Source organism: Leucoraja erinacea, chromosome 32 (genome assembly GCF_028641065.1).
Source record: "Leucoraja erinacea ecotype New England chromosome 32, Leri_hhj_1, whole genome shotgun sequence".
In the NCBI taxonomy this organism is placed as follows: Eukaryota; Metazoa; Chordata; class Chondrichthyes; order Rajiformes; family Rajidae; genus Leucoraja; species Leucoraja erinaceus.
Genome location: NC_073408.1, coordinates 9,396,360 through 9,416,749, shown reverse-complemented (window position 1 = coordinate 9,416,749; position 20,390 = coordinate 9,396,360). Strand labels below are relative to the sequence as shown.

Below are 20,390 nucleotides of genomic sequence, written 5' to 3'. Positions count from 1 at the left end.
TAATTTAATTTCATGGTCCACGTTAGAAATAGATTTGCAGTCTGCAGGACAAGGGAATGAAGCCAGTGATCAGATGCTTGTGTGTAGGAAGGAATTGCAGATGCTGGTTTATACCGAAGATAGATACAAAACACTGGAGTAACTCAACGGGACAGGCAGCATCTCTGGAGAGAAGCAATAGGTGACGTTTCGAATTGAGACGTGTCAAAGTGTCACCTATTCCCTTTTCTCCAGAGATGCTGCCTGACCCACTGAGTCACTCCAGCATTTTGCGTCTATCATCAGATGCTGTTCGCAGATGTGACATTCTCAACAATGGAGGCAACTGTGGATAAAACTAAACTTTGGGCTAATATACAAATAAAGCATGTGCAATAATGGCTAATAATAAACACATTCGTAAGGTTCCAAGAAAAAGGCTTCACCAGATATACATTATTTAAATTGAAACCTGAATAGCCAAAGGCATTTGAGAACGCTGCAGATGATTTAATGTCATTAATTTATGTTATTGCAGTGAATCACACTTTGGTGCTGGGAAGGTACTGACGTCAGTATGTCTGTCCATGTGCTGCAGAGAAAGAGGTGGCAGTGAGGACTCATCCCTTCTTCCATTCCAACCGCTCGGATAAATGGACTGGATACGGATGTGAAGACATGGCTCATTACCTTGGCTTGGGGATAGGGTAACACCAATCCAAAGGTCCATTTTTCAGTGAAAGATTAGAAAAAGACTCCAATTGACATGGTAACTTTCATAATCCCCACAATGTCCTTAACTAGTCAATAAATTATTTTTCAGATGGGATTAATGTTAAAGAGTCATCCAGCGTGGAAGCAGGCCCTTCCATCAACTATATTCATGCTAGACAATACGAATCTACTTTAATTCCATTTCCCTGTGATTGAGGCAGTGCAGCGTAGGTTCATGCGATTGATCCCTGGGATGGCGGGACTGTCATATGACGAAAGATTGAAAAGACTAGGCTTGTATTCACTGGAGTTTAGAAGGATGAAGGGGTATCTTATAGAAACATATAAAATTATAAAAGGACTGGACAAGCTAGATGCAGGAAAATGTTTCCCATTGTTGGGCGAGTCCAGAACCAGGGGCCATAGTCTTAGAATAAAGGGGAGGTAATTTAAGACTGAGGTGAGAAAAAACATTTTCACCAAGAGAGTTGTGAATTTATGGAATTCCCTGCCACAGAGGGCAGTGGAGGCCAAATCACTGGATGGATTTCAGAGAGTTAGATAGAGCTCTAGGGGCTAGTGGAGTCAAGGGATATGGGGAGAAGGCAGGCACGGGTTATTGATAGGGGACGATCAGCCATGATCACAATGAATGGCGGTGCTGGCTCGAAGGGCCGAATGGCCTCCTCCTGCACCTATTTTCTATGTTTCTCAGCACTTGGCCACTGCATTTCAAAGGCTCATCTAAATACGTATTAAATATTACAAGAATACCTGTTTGCACCAACTCCTCAGACAATAAATTCCAGATTTTAACCATCCACTTTATGAAACAAATTATTTGTCAAATCTCCTCAGAATCTCATACAACTATATTTGAAGGGGTAGATTGGTTCAGCATGGGAACCTAACTGAAGCCTGAGCTCAGGATTAGATGAAAAGTTATACTTTATAATTTACGAACCTATCTCTAATGATGTATTATTAGTAAATTATTCCATTCTTCTTTATCATGCCTTTTTTTCCTCTCTCTTATTCTCTATCTATATATTTTTTTTAAACTAGAAGCAGAATCAATATTATGATAATATTATGAATGTACGACTGATATACATGAAATGTATATCAGTTTTATTATGATATGTGCTTACTATATTTAAAAAAAAGAATCTCCTACAACCGGGCATGGACTCTTCTGCTAAGGGGAAAAGTGTCAAACTATATTTTATAAGTTCATTAGGTCATAAGTGATAGGAGCAGAATTAGGTCATTTGGACCATCAAGTCTACTCTGCCATTCATTCATGGCTGATCAATCTCTTCCTCCTAACCCCCTCATCCACCTGCGCTCCACGGAATACTGTCCTAGCCTGCTCAACATCTCATAGAAACATAGAAACATAGAAATTAGGTGCAGGAGTAGGCCATTCGGCCCTTCGAGCCTGCACCGCCATTCAATATGATCATGGCTGATCATCCAACTCAGTATCCCGTACCTGCCTTCTCTCCATACCCTCTGATCCCCTTGGCCACAAGATAAGATATAAGATATGCCATTTATTGTCACTATACATGTACAGTGAAACTGAAAGCTGCTCGTACTCAGTGCATACATACAATTTAGCACAAAAAAACAAGAAACAGAAAAACAAAAAACAGAAGGGAGAAGGGGGGGGGGGGGGGGGGGGGGGGATAGGTACACAATTCTGCGGCGCTACATACATATATACATATATACAGATGGAAGTCCGGGTGTTGGGCAGTGAAGTCAGTGCATGTGTGAATTTGAATTAATAGTAGTTATAATTCTCGGAAAGCAACTATTTCTGAGTCTATTTGTCCTGGATTTGATGCACCTATAGCGCCTTCCAGAGGGCAGCAGGTCGAACAGTCCAAACGCAGGATGGGAGCTGTCTTTGATGATCTTCTTTGCCCTGCTAAGGCAGCGGGAGGTGTAGATAGGGCCACATCTGGCTCCCTCTTAAATATAGCCAATGAACTGGCCTCAACTACCCTCTGTGGCAGAGAGTTCCAGAGATTCACCACTCTCTGTGTGAAAAAATATTCCTTATAGCTCTGGCCCTCAAGTCTTGGCAACATCCTCGTAAATCTTCTCTGAACCCTTTCCACCTTAACAACATATTTCCTATAGCAAGGTGATCAAAACTGAACGCAATGCTCCAAATGTGGTCTCATCAATGTCTCGTCAACTTTAACAAAACTTCCCCATTTCTCTACTCACTACCCTGACTGATGGCCAATGTGCTGAAAGCCGTCTTGACCACCCTATCTACTTGTGACGCCACTTTCAAGGAACTATGTAGCTGCACTCCTAGATCCCTCTGCTCTACAATCCTCCCCAGAGCCCCTAACTGGGAGGCATTATCATTTCTTCTCACATAGGGTGGTGAATCTTTAATTCTCTATCCTGGAGGGTTCTGGAGGTGAAATCACAGAAGGTAGATAACATTTCTGAACGTCCTGGGAATTGGGAGAGACACAGAGGAGAGATTGAGGCCTGGGGCAGATCAGCCATGATCAGAGGCACGGTGGGACACTCTTGAAGGGCAGGGTGGCCTCCTTCTGCTCTCGTTCGGAGAGGAATAGTGGCAAACACTGCCCAGTCCATCACAGGTACTGGCCTCCCCACCATCGAAGGGATCTATTGGAGGTGTGACCTCAAAAAGGCAGCCAGCATCATCAGGGCCCCACACTACCCTGGCCACACTCATTTCACTCCTGCCATCGGGAAGATATAGGAGCCTGAAACCATAACATACAAGTTCAGGAGCAGGTTCTTCCCAACACCCATCAGACTATTGGACATGAGGAAGTCCAACTAAACCCAGAAATACTAGGGTAACGTGGATCTAGCGTGTGGAAGGAACTGAAGGAAATTCACATTAGTTAGGAAATGATGTTGGGTAAACTGTTGGGACTGAAGGCAGATACAATAAATCCCCAGGACCTGATGGTCTGCATCCCAAAGTACTCAAGGAAGTGGCCCCAGAAATCGTGGATGCATTGGTGATAATTTTCCAATGTTCTATAGACTCTGGATCAGTTCCTGTGGACTGGAGGGTAGCTAATTTTACTGCACTTTTTAAGCAGGGAGAGAGAAAACAGGGAATTATAGACCAGTTAGGGGAAGATGCTTGAGTCGATCATTAAACATGTAATAGCAGCGCATTTGGAAAGCAGTGACAGGATCGGTCAAACTCAGCATGGATTTATGAAGGGGAACTCATGCTTGACTAATCTTCTGGATTTTTTTGAGGATGTAACAAGTGGAATGGATAAGGGAGAGCCAGCGAATGTGGTGTATCTGCACTTTCAAAAAGCCTTTGACAAGGTCCCACACAAGAGATTAGTGTGCAAAATTGGAGCACATGGTATTTGGGGTACGGCATTGACTTGGACAGAGAACTGGTTGGCAGACAGGAAGCAAATTCCTTTTTCAGAATAGTGAGGTGCCACAAGGCTCAGTGCTGGGTCCCCAGTTATTTACAATATATATTAACGATTTAGATAAAGGAATTAAACGTAAATCTCCAAGTTTCCAGGTGACATAGAGCTGGCTAGCAGTGTGAGCTGCGAGGAGGCTGCAGGGTGACTTGAATATGTTGGGTTAGTGGACAGATGCATGACAGATGTAGTATAATGTTGATAAATGTGAGGTTGTCCACTTTGTTGGCAAGAATAAGAAGACAGATTATTATCTGAATGGTGTCAGATTAGGAAAAGGGGAGGTGCAACGAGACCTGGGTGTCCTTGGCCTTCATGGCAAGAGGATTTGAGTGTAGGAGCAAGGAGGTCCTACTGCAGTTGTACAGGGCCCTGGTGAGAATGCAGCTGGAGTCATGTGTGTAGCTTTGGTCTCCTAGTTTGAGGAAGGACATTCTTGCTATTGAGGGAGTTCAGCGTAGGTTCACCAGGTTAAATCCCGGGATGGTGGGACTGACATACTATGAAAGAATGATCAACTGGGTTTAGATTCACTTGGAATTTAGAAGGATGTGAGGGGATCTTATAGAAACATTAAATTATTAAGGGATTGGACAGGCAAGATGCAGGAAAAATGTTCTCGATGTTGGGGGAGGCCAGAACCAGGGGTGACAGTTTAAGAATAAGAGGTAGGCCATTTAGGACTGAGATGAGGGAAAACCTTTTCACCCAGAGCATTGTGAATCTGTGAAATGCCACAGAAGGCAGTGGAGGTTAATTCACTGGATGTATGGAAGAGAGAGATGGATGTGGCTCTTTGTGCTAACAGAATCAAGGGATATGGGGAGAAAGCAGGAACGGGGTACTGATTCTGGATGATCAGCCATGATCAAATTGATTGGTGTTGCTGGCTCGAAGGGCCGTGGCCTACTCCTGCACCTATGTTCTATGGTTCTATGGTTCTAAACTCCAACCTACGAACTATGCATATGCAGCACGCAATCCAGTGGTATGAATATTGATTTCTCTAATTTGAAGTAACCCTCGCATTCCCTCATTCTCCCCCCCCCCCCCCCCACCTACACACACACACACACCCTAGTCGTTCTGCTAGTTTCACTGTTCATAATCCCTCGTTAACACCACCTCCACGGCCAACAATGGACCATTGTGGGCTCTTTGACTCTGGTTTGTTCTGTACCTCTTCATACCTCTAGTTTCCCTCTTCCCTGACTCTCAGTCTGAAGAAGGGTCTCGACCCAAAACGTCACCTATTCCTTTTCTCCAGAGATGCTGCCTGACCCGCTGAGTTACTCCAGCAATTTGTGTCTATCTATTGGTGTAAACCAGCATCTGCAGTTCCTTCCTATATGTGAACTGCCTTGATTGCACTAGGGATGTGGAGCTTTGTTTTTGTCTTTGCTTGTATATTGTTTGTTTTTATATGTTGAACTTCTCTTTGACGTGTATTAGGGTGTCTACTGAGTATTATGTTTACATATATGTTACACTGCTGTAAATAACAATTTCATGGTTCCATTTTGGGGCATCTGACAATAAAGCATTCTTGTGTAGGAAGGAACTGCAGATGCTCGTTTACACCGAAAATAGACACAAAATGCTGGAGTAACTCAGCGGGACAGGCAGCATCTCTGGAGAGAAGGAATGGGAGACGTTTCGTGTGCAGACCCTTCTTACAACCGAGAATCAGGGAAGAGGGAATCTAGAGGTATGAAAAGGTGCAGAACAATTCAGAGCTGGCACCGATGGCCAAAGAGCCCACAATGGTCCATTGTCGGCTGTGGGGGAGGTGATCAGACTTAAACACACTTGACTCTCCTAACTATTATCTTGCGTGCATGCTAAAAAGGCTCTAGATTATTGCAGCCAAGTGGAGTGGTGGAAGCATTGCACGCAGAGCAATTATATAAGATTAAAAAATACTCGGAGATTTGGTCAAAGGCAGCTGGAGACGCCACTATGTTTAAGAAGGAACTGCAGATGCTGGAAAATCGAAGGTAGACAAAAATGCTGGAGAAGCTCAGCGGGATGAGGCAGCATCCATGGAGCGAAGGAAATAGGCAACGTTTCGGGTCGAGACCCTTCTTCAGAGTCTGTCGTTGCCTATGTCCTTCGCTCCATAGATGCTGCCTCCACCCGCTGAGATTCTCCAGCATTTTTGTCTACCTACTTGGAGATGCCACTTAGTTTGTGCAGACGTTTTCAGGAGATATGGTCGTGTGTTTGGCTTTGAGACTGAGCTCTCAGCGTCTGTTGCGCCCACTAGCGCAGTTTTGGTAACCGCTGCAGCGCAGGGGTTACTCCCGGTCAAAATACTCCGCGGTTACTACCGGTCACAGGCTGGTACCTGCCTCCAACCTGTAATGCCCCGCGGGGACCAGCTGAATTAAACCAGGATTCAGCAAAATTAAGACACGGATACAATTACTTTCGCGATATAACACCTGAGATATGGAACAATTTAACGTGTGTTTACATATTCAGCTGTGTTGCTCCAACGAAAAAGAATCTCATTGTTCCATCTGGGACATATGGCAATAAAACACTCTGGACTCTCTTGACACAACCTATAATATTTATATTTTTATTGTACACTATCTCAATTTCAATGTGCATGCGTGTCCTCAATACACTGTCCCAAATATAAACCAAACCTAATTCGGATGGACATATTCGAATTTAATATTCATTTCAGAATATATTGCATGTTTTACGGGGACGTGCAATGTGTAAATATGCAATATTTTCTTCGTAGGTACATTAATTAAATTTGAAAAAAAAACATTTACTGCACCTTTCTATTCGGCGACAATGCAGAGATGAAACACGAAGATGCCATCGCGCACATGCAGGTCTGATCTGTCTCCTATTCCTGTTGCAGTCGCGTGGGGGGTTTTGAGATGGAGAGGGTTTGGTTATCAACCCTTATTCTATGTATTGTTACCGTCCCAGAGTTTTGAGGCAAGCGGACAAGTGAACAGGCTGCGGCTTGTGTCTTCAATGGGGGGAGAATCACAGAATACTGCCTTCCTCTCTTGCCTCTTTACAGGTGCACCGTTTCCTATTGTTCCTCTGGGAAGGAAGGCGTCGACTCTCGCTGAGTTTACAGTCCGCAACTCCAGGCTGCAGCTTCAGCGCTGGCTATTTGACTATATATTGTCACTCCTCACCGGGTACATCCTCTGCAAGCGGCTGCTTGCTGTGTGCAGTGAGCAAGATCGCCTCCAGAACACGGATGTGGTGGCAAAGTGATCGTGTTGCTGCACTAATAATGTGGAGGGAAAGGAATACAGCAAGGCGCTGGAGGAACTCAGCGGGTCGGGTCGGGCGGTATCTGTGGAGGGGAATGGGCAGAGCATGTGTCGGGTCAGGAGCCATCTGCAGAGAGAAGAGTCCCACATTTTGGGATTGGGGGCAGAATAAGACTAAACGGCCACTTTGTACAAAGCCAAGTCACTTCAAATGATCTTAATTACCAAGAGTTGTAAATCTGTGGAATTCTCTGCCACAGAAGGCAGTGGAGGTCAATTCATTGGATATTTTAAAGAGAGATTTCGATTTAGCTCTCAGGGCTAAATGAATCAAGGGATATGGGGAAAAGGCAGGAATGGGATACTGATTTTGGATGATCAGCCATGATCATGTTGAATGGCGGTGCTGGCTCGAAGCGCTGAATGGCCTACTACTGCAACTATTTTCTATGTTTCTACCTAATAATGTGGAGCTTTGTATTTACAATCCATAGAGAATGTGAGTTGTAAAGACATACAGCACACAAACAGGCCCTTCGGCCCAACTTGCCCATGCCCACCAAGATGCCCCATCTACGCTAGTCCCACTTGCCAGTGTTGGCCTCTAAACCTTTCCTATCCATGTACCTGTTCAAATGCAACCACCGCATTTCGAGAAATGAAATAGGCAAATAAAACAAAACCTGCAAATGTAAGAGTGACTTTAAAGGTCTTTTTGTGATATAAAACCAGTTATTAACAAGAATTCTGCAGAAACCCTCCTTACCTGTTCTGGTCTATGCATTTCTTAAATCCTACAAGAGTATTGTTGACTTGACTTTCCCTCTAAATTGACACTGCAAGTGATTTAATTGCATCCAGTTCATCATTTCAAGATTATTTTCCATAAATAAACTTTATCCATGGAAAATGCACAATACCAAAACAGTACATGTCTTTCATTATATACATATCATTGTCATGTCTATGCATTCACGATGTTTTCAAGTCAATATATCTAGTCAATATAGTACAGGTGGCATCAAGTTCATACATCCTGTGTACAAAACACCAACCTGGATAGGCAATGCAATTCCGACTTGACTTTGAAAGAGATATTAGAAATGGTGTTTAAGAAGGAACTGCAGATGCTGGAAAATCGAAGGTACACAAAAATGCTGGAGAAACTCAGCGGGTGCAGCATCATCTATGGAGCGAAGGAACAGACCTGGCTGTTATAATCTAGAACACACTGCTTGAAAGGGAGATTAAGATTCAATAATACCTTTGAAAAAGGAGTGGGTTTATACGATATTTAAAAAAAAAACTTTATAAGGTTCTGGAAAAAGGCAAGTTATAGGAATGGGTAGATCTTACCAATGTATCACGAGCATAATGAGCCCAATTCTAAATTCCTATTCCATGAATCAATAAAGTCTCCTTTCCTAATTGATTGTGATTCATGTTGTAAGATGAATGGGTTCTTCAGAAGGGTTTTGGCCCGAAACATCGCCTATTTCCTTCGCTCCATAGATGCTGCTGCACCCGCTGAGTTTCTCCAGCATTTTTGTGTACCTTAGAAATGGTGTTTCTGTTTGTAGGTTTAAACAGACCCGAGCTATCCCTTGTCACAAAGTTGTGCATTTGGATCAGCTCCCAGCTCCCCAGCTTCCTCACCCCATTGGAGTGGTCGCTAGAGTTTGTGTGCCGGGATTATAGACAAACCTCCGAAGTGTAGGAGGGAAGGAAATACATTCAAGAGAGTCAAGAATCGAGAATGCCCTGTGTACTCGCTGGAGTTTAGATGGATGAGAGGGAATCTCATTGAAACCTACCGGATCATGAGAGGCCTAGATAGAGTGGATGTGAAAAGGATGTTTCCTGTAATGGGAGTGTCTAGAACTAGAGGATTCAGCCTTGGAATAAAAGGAGGTGCCTTTAGAATGGAGATGAGGAGGAATTTATTTAACTAGTGGGTGGAATTCATTTCCACAAATGGCTGTGGAAGCTAAGACATTGGGTATTTTTAAAGTGGATTTTGATAAGTTATTGATTAGTAAGGGCAACAAAGGTTTACATGGAGAAAGCGGGTGAATTGGGTTAAAAAGATATCAGCCATAATCAAATGGACAAGTAGATTCGATGGGTTGAATGGCCTTTCTGCTCCTATGTATTATGGTCTTATTTGCTACAGCCTATTAATAATAACCACAAATAAATATACAATAATCAATAGTGCAATCAATTAATAATCAGTAATCCTAGGTAACCCGACCATAATCGTACAAAACCAGTCTGTCAGGCAATCAAAACAAAGTCCATAGTAGTTCATAGTTGCCGAGGTTGTGGTTAGTGTTGTGCAGTGTTCAAGACCCTCATGGTTGCTGGAAAGAAGCTGTTTTTGACCCTGTAGATCACGGTTTTCAAGCTCCTGAACCTTCTTCCCAAAGGTAGCCTGGGTGGCGTGGGTCCTAGATGATCTTAGCTGCAGATCACTTCTATGCAGGGAAGGTTAGTAGCGATGATGGTCTGGACAATGTCTACCACTTCCAGCAGCCTCCTTCATTCCTTTGTAAAACATATGCAACTTCCACAACTTTACTGTAGGTAGTTAACTCCAAGTGAGATTTGTTTTAAACACAACCATTAATTGAACAATGGCAATACTCAAATCACATTGTTATTCTCTTTCCCTACTTGCAAATGTGATGAACTGTCCTCCCATGCTGCTGATGACGGTACGCCCACTGTGTGGTTGGGTAGGGAGCGAATGTCAAAGAACAGCGATACGTTTCGAAGAGTGACATTCTCCTTGAGACCCTCTCAGTAAATCCCCCAAACTCCAAGTACAGCAAAAGACAGGCGCAAAAAGCTGGAGCAACTCAGCGGGGCAGGCAGCATCTCTGGAGAGAAGGAATGGGTGGCGTTTCCGGTCAAGACCCTTCTTCAGACTGGCACAGCAAGTTTTTTATCCTGTTCAGATCAAAGCAACAGGGTGAGGCAGGCAAGAGGCTGTGTTGTATCTCGCCAGCTTACAGATAAATTACTTAGAGTGGAATCTGATGCTGCTGAATAAGAAAATGTGTGAATGGAGTTGTTGGGGGGGGGGGGGGGGGGGGGGGGGCGATGTTGATTTTTAGTTCATGTGAAAGAGCATCCACATGTTTGCCTAGGTGTTTCTGCTTTGAAAGTCTTTTTAGAAGTATGTACGTCTGTGTATGTATTATATCAGTCACTATGTGTAAGAAGGAGCTGCAGGTAGTGGTTTACACCAAAGATAGACATAAAAAGCTGGAGTACCTCAACGGGTTAGGCAGCATCTCTGTAGAAATGGAATAAGTGACGTTTCGTGTGGAAGATGAACTGCTGGGTTAACATGACATGGTTCTGTGAGACAACCTCATGTATAGGAAACTGGTGACCTCTGGTGGAAAAATAATGAATAGCAGAACTGCACCTTTGATTAGTCTGAAGAAGGGTCTTGACCCGAAAAGTCATGCATTAATTCTCTCCAGAGTTGCCGCCCGTCCCGCTGATTTACTCCAGTTTTTTTTGTCTATCTTCACCTTTGATTATTTGTACCAACCCGAATTAATGCTACTCGTAGAATATGAGCAATCTGAGCACACATTCGGAGAACAGAGGTGATTAGGGGACCACACCTGGAGGATTGTGTGCAGTTTTGGTCTCCTAATTTGAGGAAGGACATTCTTGCTATTGAGGGAGTGCAACGTCGGTTCACCAGGTTAATTCCCGGGATGGCGGAACTGTCATATGCTGAGAGAATGGAGCGGCTGGGCTTGTACACTCTGGAATTTAGAAGGATGAGGGGGATCTTATTGAAACATGTAAGATTGTTAAGAGTTTGGATATGCTAGAGGCAGGAAACCTGTTCTCAATGTTGGGGGAGTCCAGAACCAGGGGCCACAGTTTAAGAATAAGGAGTAAGCCATTTAAAACGGAGACGATGAAACACATTTTCTCACAGAGAGTGGTGAGTCTGTGGAATTCTCTGCCTCAGAGGGCGTTGGAGGCCAGTTCTCTGGATGCTTTCAAGAGAGAGATAGATAGGGCTCTTAAAGATAGCGCAGTCAGGGGATATGAGGAGAAGGCAGGAACGGGGTACTGATTAGGGATGATCAGCCATGATCACATTGAATGGCGGTGCTGGCTTGAAGGGCCGAATGGCCTACTCCTGCACCTATTGTCTATTGTCTAATGTCTAAATTGTGAGGGGGGTTTAATAGAGAGAATAGTCAGTAACCAAAAGATACAAATTTAAAGTACTTTTCAAGGTAACCAGAAGAAGTGATACTTTTACAGACCTGGCTGTTATAATCTAGAACACACTGCTTGAAAGGGAGATTAAGATTCAATAATACCTTTGAAAAAGGAATGGGTTTATACAATATTTTTAAAAAAAAAACTTTATAAGGTTCTGGAAATAGGCAAGTTAAAGGAATGGGTAGATCTTACCAATGTATCACGAGCATAATGGGCCCAATTCTAAATTCCTATTCCATGAATCAATAAAGTCTCCTTTCCTACTTGATTGTGAGGGCATGTTGTAAGATGAATGGACTCACACTGTGGAGTCTACATTAACCCTGTCCCACAGTACGAGTTCATTCCAGGAGCTCTCCCGAGTTAAAAAAAAAATCAAACTCGGGGTAAGCACGGAGAATGAACGTAGCAGCTACGTCGGAGCTCGGGGACGTCTCTTAGCGGTTCGTAACGCTAACGGCAGGTATTCGGGAAGACTCGCTAACGGCAGGTAAGCACGGGAAGACTCGTGAAGATTTTTCAACATGTTGAAAAATGTCCACGAGAGCCCTGAGTACCGACGAGTGGCCGTTACCGTAAATCTCCGAGTTCGAATCAGGGCAAACTCGGGAGAACTCTTGGAATGAACTCGTACCACGGGACAGGGCTTTAAGTAATCTCACAGGGACAACATTGCAGTGGATTGTTCAATGGGTTTTTTTCAACCATGCTTCAAAATGATATATTATTTAAAGCTATACTTTGCTGCAGGGATCGCTACCTCATTGGAGTTGCAGAATTGTTTTATTTTGTTTAATATTGTTCTATAGATGTTAATAGATCAACAGATTCTTGATTAGCATGGGTGTCAGGGGTTATGGGGAGAAGGCAGGAGAATGGGGTTGAGAGGGAAGGATGTATCAACCATGATTGAATGATCTTGTGGACTTGCTGGGCGGAGTGGCCTAATTCTGCCCCTATAACTTATGAACTTATGTACCTGAAGCGAGTGGCTCACCTCCGAGCCTTTCCACAGTCAATAAGGTGAAAATCAGACGTGTGATAGACTATCCCCCAACTCCCTGGATGAGTGCAGCACTCAATAAACTCAACACCATCCAGGGCTAAGCAGCCACTTGATTAGCACCAGCCCAGGTATAGCAGCATTTCATCACTAGCCTACCATGGCTACAATGTGTGCCATCCACAATATGCACCCCAACAACCTACCAAGAATCCTCTACAACAGCTCCTAAACTTGTGAACTCTACCATCTAAAAGGGCAATGGTTGCAGGGGTATGGGAATGCAAGCATCGCAGTTCCTCTCCACTGCACACCATCCTGACTCGGAGATATTATATATCATCCCCACTGCTGGATCAAAATCTTGGAACCCCTTTCCCAACTCACTTTGGGAATTCACTCCCAAGATGAACTATAATGAGGGGGCACCTCATTTAAATGTGCAGAAAGGTGAAAGACTTGGATAGATTGGATGTGGAGAGGGTGTTTCCACTAGTGTCCAACCCCTAGCGAATGGTATGTTAGCTTTCATTGCAAAAGGATTTGAGTATAGGAGCAGGGAGGTTCTACTGCAGTTGTACAGGGTCTTGGTGAGACCACACCTGGAGTATTGCGTACAGTTTTGGTCTCCAAATCTGAGGAAGGACATTATTGCCATAGAGGGAGTGCAGAGACGGTTCACCAGATTGATTCCTGGGATGTCAGGACTGTCTTATGAAGAAAGACTGGATAGACTTGGTTTATACTCTCTAGAATTTAGGAGATTGAGAGGGGATCTTATAGAAACTTACAAAATTCTTAAGGGGTTGGACAGGCTAGATGCAGGAAGATTGTTCCCGATGTTAGGGAAGTCCAGGACAAGGGGTCACAGCTTAAGGATAAGGGGGAAATCCTTTAAAACCGAGGAGAAAAACTTTTTTCACACAGAGAGTGGTGAATCTCTGGAACTCTCTGCCACAGAGGGTAGTTGAGGCCAGTTCATTGGCTATATTTAAGAGGGAGTTAGATGTGGCCCTTGTGGCTAAGGGGATCAGGGGGTATGGAGAGAAGGCAGGTACGGGATACTGAGTTGGATGATCAGCCATGATCATATTGAATGGCGGTGCAGGCTCGAAGGGCCGAATGGCCTACTCCTGCACCTAATTTCTATGTTTCTATGTTTCTAGTGGAAGAGTCTAGGACTAGAGGTTATGGCCTCAGAATTAAAGTACATTCTTTTAGAAAGGAGATGAGGAGGAATTTCTTTCATCAGAGGATGGTGAATCTGTGGAATTCTCTGCCACAGAAGGTTGTGGAGGCCACGTCAAATATATTTTTTTAAGGCAATGACAGATAGATTCTTGACTAGTACAGGTGTTAGGGTTATGGGGAGGCAGGAGAATGGGGAGGGAGAGATAGATCAGCCATGATTGAATGGCGGAGTAGACGTGATGGGTTAAATGGCCTAATTCTGCTCCTACCACTTTTGGCCTTATGATCATACAACAGTAGCAGCCAGCTCAACACCCCGTTCACAAGCAGAGTTAGAATCAGCCAATAAATGTTGGTCTTGCCAGTGATGTTCACATCATACATTTTGACCTTCTAATTTCTGCTTCCTGCACTGAAGCTACTCAAAATAAATGCTATAATTAGAATGTGACTATGTTCAGACAATGAACTGATATCAATGATCTGTTGAGCATGAACAATATTAATCAGCGCTCAGGAGGAAATTTGATGACAGCGTAAGTGAGGTATCCGTGACAGGAAAACGGGCACTCACAATGGAAGTGGAGTAATGGAGAGGAGGAACTGACGGAGACAGGGAAGGTCAGGGGGCCGGCAAAGGAAGACTACTGGTAAGGACCACCAGAAGTAGGAGAGCAATAATGGAGAAAGGAATATCTCGACACCATCTGAAGCCATCTTCCGGTGCAACAGGAAATAAAATAAAAGAACAATTATCAATTAACAGAAATAAATAAGGAAGAGTTAAGATAAACCAGCAGGAAGCACGTTCTTTTTAATGGTGAAACTAATTATCAAAAATGCCCATATCTAATTGTTGATAACCTGAAAAGTGCAGAGAAGGAAGAATCGAGTAGTCAGCGTTAGAACAAAACCGTAATGAGAAAATAATAATAAGTCTTTGGGCAAGTCCTTGTGCTGTGTTGCCAACTAATGGAAAATAAATCTCACACTTTACCTTTCTAGTTGAGGGAATCTCTTCCTGTTCACCATTTACCCATATCACCTCATGCCAAAGCCTCTCCAGCTGCTTATTGTTTTGCTGGTGTCAGGGCGGCACAGTAACACAGCTGGTAGAGCTGCTGCCCCACAGCGCCAGAGGCCTGGGTTTGATCCTGACCTCGAGTGCTGTTCTTTTGCACTTTCCCCCTGTGACCGGGAGAGTTTCCTTTGGGTGCTATGGTTTCCTCCCACATCCCAATGACGTATGGGTTTGTAGGCTAATTGGCCTCTGTTAATTGCCCCTTGTGCAAAGGGGAATGCATACGAAAGCGGGATAACACAGAATGGGTGTTACCAGGTGATTGATAGTTGGCGTGGACTGAAGGGCCTGTTTCCATGCTGTATCTTTCAATCAATTCAATCAATCAGTCTCAAGTGGGTGGCAATGGTCTCAACTTGTGAATCAGAATAATGAGAGATTAATTCTACTTTGGAGACAAGCAAACAATCCAGGATGATATACAGTCATAGAGTGATACAGTGTGGAAACAGGACCTTCGGCCCAACTTGCCCACACCGTGTCCCAGCTACACTAGTCCCACCTGCCTAAGCTTGGTCCATATCCCTCCAAACCTGCCCTATCCATGTACCTGTCTAACTGTTTCTTAAACGTTGGGATAGTCCCAGGCTCAACTATCTCATCTTACAGCTTGTTCCATACACCCACCACCCTTTGTGTGAAAACGTTACCCTGCCAGATACCTATTAAATCTTTTCCAATTTACCTTGAATCTATGTCCTCTGGTCCTCGATTCCCCTACTCTGGGCAAGAGACTCTGTGGCATGGGCGTTTGAGCAGGAATCCTGTGATTGAGGGGGAATGGGTGGAGGTGTGGGATGGGGCAGCAGGTGAAGGAAAGGGTTCCAACGGAGAGAAGAATTGAAAGAGCACCTACTTGAGTTGGGTGTAGAACACTTTGCTGGGACGTGTACATGGAAGACCTCGTCAAAGTGTATATCTCCAGAGCAAGCAATACCATAAAAGCCTGACTGGACTGAGAGGGTCCAGGTCCAACAAGGGGTACATCAAGATCCCAGAACCCATTCTAATTTATCCAACTGAGAAGAGGGACACCAAGTATAGATAGGATATGAGCGTATAAATCCAACTCACTACTTTAAAAGGCTTTTCAATCTGTCTCTCTGTGTAAGACCAAGGTATTACTTAGCTCATTAACATTATTATCTCATTAGCTTTGTCAGAAAAGTTTTCTCTCAACAATGTGTGAGACCTCAGTGAGACCCATGAACATGTCACCTGTGCAGGTTTCAAGCAACAGAAGTGAAAGAGTGTTCTGGGTGGCAGGCTGCTTGCAAAGATAGCAGACATCTGATGTCAAGCCAGGAGTTTAGTTTAGTTCAGAGATACAGCATGGAAACAGGCAATTCGGCCCACCGAGCCCATGCCGACCATCGATCACGTGACGACAGATGGCGCAATGGGCTAAGTGTTCGGCTGGCGACCGGAAGGTAGCCAGTTCGAATCCCGCTTGGAGTGCATACTGTCGTTGTGTCCTTGGGGCAAGACACTTCATCCACCTTTGCCTGTGTGTAAATGTAATGTAATTATGTGAAGCACTTTGGGGTCAATGCAAGTTGACTAAAAATGTGCTATATAAATAAGATTAAAAAAAAATACTTCTATGTCTTACAAACCAGGGGCAATTTACAGAAGCCAATTTATCTACAAACCTGTACGTTCTGGGAGGAAACCGGAACACCTGGAGAAAACTCACAAGGTCACAGGAAGAACATACAAACTCTGTACAGTCAGCAACCGTGGTGAGGATCCAACCCGGGTCTCTGGCGCTGTAAGGCAGCAGCTCTACCACTACGCCACTGTGCTGCCCAGAATGATGGAAGATATATTCCCTATCAAGGCACTCATAGAACAATGCCACTAATAAAATATGTTCAGGTTTTATTTCATCCAAGACTGGGCTTCTGGATCCTGGAGTGTATGTCAGTAGCTAAAGGAATAAGACAAAGCACTCTCAAGGGACGGGGCAAATGATGACAACATCATCTTCAATCTGCAAGTGAGAGAAAGAAAATTATGACTATGTAACAAACTGGAATGAGTGCGGCGCTGATTCATATCAGGTCCCACCAAGACTGAAGTTCATTCCAGTGGAATGGAGAAATGCAGTATGTGAGATCTTGGTTGGGCTACAGAGCTTAAGGTCATCAATGACAGTAATCTGGTCTCTTGTTAATCACTGGATCTGCTTTACCAATAGAAAAAGGTCAAGGAAGTGCTGGGTCAATGTGACATCCGGGATGATCAAAGTGATTCATCCCATGTTGCTGAGTTTAGAGTTTAGAGACACACGGCATGGAAACAGGCCCTTTGGCCCATCGAGACGATGCTAACCATCGATCACCCTTTAAGAGCTAAGAGAGAAGGAATGGGTGACGTCACCCATTCCTCTCCAGAGATTCTGCCTGGCCCGCTGAGTTACTCCAGCATTTTGTGTTTATCTTCGGTGTAAACCAGCATCTGCAGTTCCTTCCCACACAAGAGCTAAGAGATGTTGGAGTGCATAATGACCATCTATCTTTCTATAAGCAAAGACGTTTCCAAAAATGGAATTAAGGAATCATATTGATGACATATGCTTGTTGGCGTTGTCTGCTTTTGAAGATGATATTTAATAATTTCATTCCTGCTCCTTCTTTAATATGGTACCAAGACCTAGACTGTGGCTTTAGATCAGAGCTTTTGCTTTTCCCAGTTTAACCGCATTGTCTTATCTCTCACCAGATTAATTATTTCTGATTCTTTGCCAGAATTAATAGGGTCATACCTTGAACACACTATCAGAAATGGCTGGTGTTGCAAAGAATTTAGTTTGCTTTGGGAAAGTAAGTGTAATTGCCATTGCTTCTCACACTAGGGTTCCAATTGCTACATTAGCTCCTCCTTCACGATTGTGCATATCCAGATGATGTACAAATCTGTATGCAGGCACACAACGGTGATTTCCTCCACAGATGTCGCCTGACCCAAGGAGATCTTCCAGCTCTTTGTTTTTGCACAGTTTCCAGGGGCGATTCTAGGACAAGAAACAAACAACAACTGCGGAGGTGGAAGGATGATTAATGTTTTAGATCAAGAACCTGCATCAAGACGGAGGGTGTAGACGGAAGATGGTATAAAGAGGTGAGAGGGAGGGGTAGGATGGGGTAATGAGGGTGATAGGTGGAATAAGTGGTTGGAACCAGGTTAGGTGAGAGGGAGGTGGATGTTTAGGGATCGAGGCTAGTGAATGATAAGTGGAAAGATATAAGGAAAAAATGTAGAAGGAGTCAAGTGGGAAGAGGGGAGGCACAGAGGCTAGTAGATGATAAGTGGAACCAGATAAGGGAGGGTTCATAAGATCAGAAAGGAGTAGAATTAGGCCATTCGGCCCATCAAGTCTACTCCGCCATTAAATCACGGCTGATCTATCTCTCCCTCTGAACCCCATTCTCCTGCCTTCTCCCCATAACCTGATGAGCAGATGGAACCAGGTAGGGATGGGATAGGCAATATACTGGGCATGAGGCTGTGATGATGAAACAGTCAGCCCTGACTAGCTGAAGAACTCACGAAGAGTATCCACTGAATGACTGTTGCAACTGTAGATGAACAAGCAGAGGAGAGGGAAGATTGTGGCAAATGAAAACAAAGACCTGAACTGTTGTAGTTTTTTCTTTGTAAGGATCGCGGGCTGCTCCGTTTCACGTTGCAGCCACAGGCAGAAGGTGCGGCTGTACTTCATTCTGTGGGTAATGTTGTGCTATACACAATAATGAGTTTACTGTTTCAACGTTGTCACTAGTTTGATGTTAATTAAGAGGTAACACTATTCTTGATGGTGGATGTCACACCAACACGAGGAAATGTTGTTTCTATGATACTGCATAAGCAACTTTGTGGAAGGTGTTGATCAAAATCCCAACCTGTTCATAATAACTGGTATTCGTAAAAAAATTACTCGGCTGCTACCAGATGAAGTTAAACTCTAAGTCTTGAGAAGATAAACTGTGAGTGTAATGCATTCAAATGATTTTATAAAAAATCTTTTTTATTTTCTGTTTTTAGTTTTAGTTTTAGAGATACAGTGCAGAAAAGGCCCTTCGGCCCACCGAGTCCGCACTGACCAGCCATCCGCTCACATTAACACTATCCTACACTAGGGACAATTTGTACATTTGTACCAAGCCAATTAGCCTACATACCTGTACGTCTTTGGAGTGTGGGAGGAAAATGAAGATGTTGGAGAAAACCCAAGCAGGTCACACGGAGAACGTACAGACTCCACACAGACAGCACCCTTAGTCAGACTCGAACCCGAGTCTCTGGTGCTGTGAGGTAGTAACTCTACCACTGTGTCCTCCCCAAAAGTCGTGAGCCAGTGGTACCCGACTAATCAATTTATCTCTTCCTCCCTCGTCTATTTTCTCTCTCCCTTTGGCCCTGCCTCCTTCATCCATCAGATGCTTCCCACATTGCAGAGAATTCCCACCATGTCCTGATTTTGCCTGGTTGTCTTTGGTTCTGGACGCAAAAAGATCAATGCCTCGCTTTTAGACTAATACTTTTTGAACATGAATAATTTTTTGTCATATACGCACATTAATCTTCCCTCTTGCATCACTATAAAGCATTCCATGTCTTCAGATAAAGATGAGCTGGTGAGAGATCCTCTATGTCCTGGTCAAATACGATTGACAAAATGAGGGTGAATTGTGTAGAGTGGCCACACAGGAGAAGGGGCTGACATCTGTAGTTGCTTCTGTATAGCTCACTTTTTGGTGATGTAAACTCTGTGTGTTGAGCAGAGCCATTGAATCTCCAACCCCGAACACCCTGATGGCCTTCACTATCGAATGCGTCTGAACTGCTTTTAAGTACACCTGATAGTCAGATTCATGCAGAAACCATTCAAATAATTTTAAAGTAAAAAACCTGGCATTAGAATTGGTTTATTGGTTTATTGTTGTCACGTGTGCTGAGTTGCAGTTCCAAACCCAGGTTCTATCCTGACTACGGGGTGCTGTCTCATCAAAGACCCACATCATCCTGGCCACACACTCATCTCCCTGCTACCTTCAGGTAGAAGGTACAGGAGCCTGAAGACTGCAACAACCAGGTTCAGGAATAGCTACTTCCCCACAGCCATTAAACCTGGCTCGGACAAAACCATGATTATTAGTAACCCATTTTCTGTTATTTGCACTTTATCAGTTTATTTATTCATATGTGTACAGTATATATTTATATCATGGTATATGGACACACTGATCTGTTTTGTAGTAAATGCCTACTATGTTCTGTGTGCTGAAGCAAAGCAAGAATTTCATCGTCCTATCAGGGACACATGACAACAAACTCACTTGAACTTGAACTGTCTGTACAGAGTTTGTACGTTCTCCCTGTGACCGTGCGGAAGTTCTCCGGGTGCTCCGGTTTCCTCCCACACTCCAAAGACATACAGG

The 20,390-nt window shown here is 43.9% G+C and overlaps 1 protein-coding gene across 1 annotated transcript in view; it reads right to left on the bottom strand.

Annotated features, from left to right (window-relative positions):
* The window catches only part of abcg4a (ATP-binding cassette, sub-family G (WHITE), member 4a), a 106,014-nt gene extending 97,810 nt beyond the window's left edge, over positions 1-8,204 (bottom strand). Inside the window, exon 1 of the mRNA XM_055660690.1 lies at positions 6,952-8,204. Within this exon, the coding sequence (XP_055516665.1) occupies positions 6,952-7,005 (54 nt within the window). The 5' untranslated portion in view covers positions 7,006-8,204. The remainder of the gene's footprint in view (positions 1-6,951) is intronic.
* Between the last annotated feature and the right edge of the window lie 12,186 nt (positions 8,205-20,390).